The 3,555-nt window shown below is 49.1% G+C and overlaps 1 protein-coding gene across 1 annotated transcript in view; it reads left to right on the forward strand.

Moving 5' to 3' along the window:
* ENH_00071970 (WD domain, G-beta repeat domain containing protein, putative) overlaps nucleotides 1–3,183 on the forward strand; it is a gene marked incomplete at both ends in the record, with an annotated part of 3,452 nt that extends 269 nt beyond the window's left edge. Inside the window, 9 exons of the mRNA XM_013577565.1 lie at nucleotides 225–285; nucleotides 387–468; nucleotides 605–708; nucleotides 936–1,050; nucleotides 1,273–1,312; nucleotides 1,410–1,493; nucleotides 1,744–1,989; nucleotides 2,714–2,761; nucleotides 3,121–3,183. Coding sequence (XP_013433019.1) covers nucleotides 225–285; nucleotides 387–468; nucleotides 605–708; nucleotides 936–1,050; nucleotides 1,273–1,312; nucleotides 1,410–1,493; nucleotides 1,744–1,989; nucleotides 2,714–2,761; nucleotides 3,121–3,183 — 843 coding nt within the window. The remainder of the gene's footprint in view (nucleotides 1–224; nucleotides 286–386; nucleotides 469–604; nucleotides 709–935; nucleotides 1,051–1,272; nucleotides 1,313–1,409; nucleotides 1,494–1,743; nucleotides 1,990–2,713; nucleotides 2,762–3,120) is intronic.
* Nucleotides 3,184–3,555: the final 372 nt, after the last annotated feature.

Below are 3,555 nucleotides of genomic sequence, written 5' to 3' on the forward strand. Positions count from 1 at the left end.
GGGTTTAGGGTTTAGGGTTTAGGGTTTAGGGTTTAGGGTTTAGGGTTTAGGGTTTAGGGTGGAGGGTTTGGGGCTCGTGGCCAGAACTTTGGGTTCGGAAGGATTTGGCTTCGTAGAGTGGGACAGAGATCTAGGGTCCAGGGTTTGGAGATTTGCGGCAGCTAGGAGGGTTTAGGGTTTAGGGTTTAGGGTTTAGGGTTTAGGGTTTAGGGTTTGTGATTTAGGTGGAGCTGCCTGTTGGCCCCTTTGATGACACTCAAACAAACGAATACAAAGAGAGAGGCGGTCAGACTAAAAACCCTAAACCCTAGGCTGCTGGCTTCCCCCGAGGATCAAGGGTTTAGGGTTTAGGGTTTAGGGTTTAGGGTTTGGGGTTTGTGGCGCAGACTACGAGGGTTTCCACTACGGCCTCTCTTCGTACAAAACAAAAGTGGTTAAGAGGCTTCCTCATCCTCGGGAGTCCAACTGGTGACCTTAAACCCTAAACCCTAAACCCTAAACCCTCGTTTTACCATCATGCGGCGCCTCCCGCACTTGGGATCCCGATTTAGGGTTTAGGGTTTAGGGTTTAGGGTTTAGGGTTTATGGTTTAGGGTTTATTCAGGACCTGCTTGAGCTGGAACCCTTACCGCGGCGGCCAAATTGTCTCTTGTGGCTCTGACGGGACTTGGGCCGTCCACGACGCCTTTGCTGCCTTGCAGTTAAAACGTAAACCCTAAACCCTAAACCCTAAACCCTAAACCCTAAACCCTAAGCTTTTGTGGGGGATGCACTTAGCTCAGAGTCTGCGCGCAAGCTCTCGCCGGCGCAGTTCTGCAATTGTGCTTTACGGCCAAGTAGGGTTAAGTGTATAAAATCAACTAGGGTTTAGGGTTTAGGGTTTAGGGTTTAAAGTCCAGAGTTTAGGGTTTAGGGTTTGGAGATGTTTGCTGCAGCAACAGAAGGCGCCAAAAGTGTTTTAGCTTGCGAAATGCCAACGAGGCTAAACTCTTGCTGCTGGGCAGCAGCAGACATTCTTATTGCTGCAGCAGAAGACAGTGTGGCTTCTCTGTGAGGGTTTAGGGTTTAGGGTTTAGGGTTGAGGGTTTAGGGTTAAGGGTTTTGGGTGAAGGGTTTAGGGTTTAGGGTTTAAGATTTCGGGCTGAGCGCTTGGGGACCTCAGTGAGCGAGCCGATAAGTAAACACTTGGTATATTAGCTTTTATGCTTAGGGTTTAGGGTTTAGGGTTTAGGGTTTAGGGTTTAGGGTTTAGGGTTTGTGTTGCATGCGCAGTTGGGATATCCGCCAAGCCCCGAAAGAGCCGATTGGCAAGGTGAGAGTTGGAGGGCTAGACCACTGCAAACGCCAAACCCTAAACCCTGATTCTTAAAAACCCTAAACCCTAAACCCTAAACCCTTGTGCGCCGCAGGTGACTTGCAAAGGCAGTCCCATCAACTGCCTCGCCACGACTCCGTTGAAGCCCGAGCTGTTCGTTTGCGGCGGCGACGACGGGGTGAGCCTAGGGTTTAGGGTTTAGGGTTTAGGGTTTAGGGTTTAGGGTTTATGGTTTAGGGTTTAGGGTTGGAGGAGGTCGGTGCGCTGCTGCAGCGCTGAGGGTTTCGGGTCCAGGGTTTAGGGTTTAGGGTTTCTGGCGGCGACGCTGCGCGCACTGCTCCCGCCGCAGGACTTCCCTACGGCTGAGGGTTTAGGATTTAGGGTTTAGGGTTTAGGGTTTAGGGTTTAGGGTTTGGGCGTTTGCGCAGCTGCTGCAACTGTACGACCGTCGGCGGCTGTGCGGCGCTGTCCATACACTCGAAGGGCCCAGCGCAGCTGTCCATACACTCGAAGGGCCAAGTGCATGCAAAGTTTCTGCAGTTTCTTTTTCTCTTCAAAAACCCTCATTTCTTTTAAGTGGAGATTCCAACAAATACACTTTTTTGTGGGATTTGGAAAAAGCGGGAGAGGAACAAGACCCCGAAGACGCGGAAGACGGGCCCCCCGAGCTGCTTGTAGGGTTTAGGGTTTAGGGTTTAGGGTTTGGGGTCTAGGGTTTGGGGTTTAGGGTTTGGGGTTTAGGGTTTGGGGTTTAGGGTTTGGGGTTTAGGGTTTGGGGTTTGGAGTTTGGGGCGAGACGCGAAACAGGGCTTACGGGCTAGGGTTTAGGGTTTAGGGTTTAGGGCGTAGGGTTTGGGAATCGACGCGAAATAGAGCTTACGGGCCAGGGTTTAGGGTTTAGGGTTTAGGGTTTAGGGTTGCCGGGAGGCGCCGCTTGCAGAGTCCGTGCAGACAGTCGCTTGTTTAGGGTTTAGGGTTTAGGGTTTTACTCGTTATTACCCTCATTATTATTATTTCATTTTATTTAATTTCTTTATTTATTTATTTATTTATTTATTTATTTATTTATTTATTTATTTATTTATTTATTTATTTATTTTTGCAGTTTACTCATGGGGGCCACCGCGCCGACGTCTACGACGCCTCGTGGAACTGCGAAGAGCAGTTTCCCCACGTACCTAAACCCTAAACCCTAAACCCTAAACCCTAAACCCTAAACCCTAGTGCCTTATGCCTCAAGCGCACTCTGTGAATGTCAGGCTTTGAGGAGTTAACGTTTAGGGTTTAGGATTTGGGGTTTCAGGATTAGGGTTTGGGGCTTAGGGTTTAGGGTTTTAGGCTTAGGGTTTAGGGTTTAGGGTTTAGGGTTTAGGGTTTTGCGTTCGCTGCTGTTCTCAGTTGGTGGCGTCTGTGGCAAACGATAATCAGCTGCACATTTGGCAGCCGGTGAGACAAACCCCAAACCCTAAACCCTAGATGTAAACCCTAAACCCTAGATGTAAACCCTAAGCCCTACACGCAGACCCTAGACCTTCAGCCATAGCCTAAACCCTAAACCCTAAACCCCACATTTTGATGTTTAGATATTAATCCCAAACTCTAGATCCAAACCCTAAACCCTAAATTTAAGCTTCAAGCCCCAAACCCTAAACCGTTGGCCTCAACTCTGAACGTTCGCCCTAGCCTAAAACCGTAGCTCTAAACCCTAAACCCTAGCTCGAAACCCTAAACCCTAGCTCTAAACCCCAAACCCTAGCTCTAAACCCCAAACCCTAGCTCGTTGTTCCGTGCGTTTGCGGCGTCAGAAAGGTTCTGTCTTTTTTGAAGAAGAAAGCGAAAGAGAGGAGGACGCGGACGAGTTAGAATGACCTGGGGTTTAGGGTTTAGGGTTTAGGGTTTAGGGTTTAGGGTTTGGGATGGCCAGGAGGGCCCCGCAGTTTCCGGCGGCTCATTCACTTACTCTGCAGAGCTGCAGACTTGAAAAACCTGGAGTTGAGGGTTTAGGGTTTAGGGTTTAGGGTTTCTGCATCTGTTTCCCTCGCTCAAACCCTAAACCCTTAACCCGAGCGACATATATATTGAAGAGATCCAAAAATCACAAGAAAGGTTCTGGGATAGTAACGGCATGAAAAGGGTTTAGGGTTTAGGGTTTAGGGTTTAGGGTTTTGGGCTTAGATGGTGTTGCGGAAATTCAGCACACACACTCGGCGCTTGTGAGAGTTTAGTTTATAGATTAGGGT

Source organism: Eimeria necatrix, genomic scaffold, assembly GCF_000499385.1.
Source record: "Eimeria necatrix Houghton genomic scaffold, Enh_scaff702, whole genome shotgun sequence".
NCBI classification, from domain to species: Eukaryota; Apicomplexa; class Conoidasida; order Eucoccidiorida; family Eimeriidae; genus Eimeria; species Eimeria necatrix.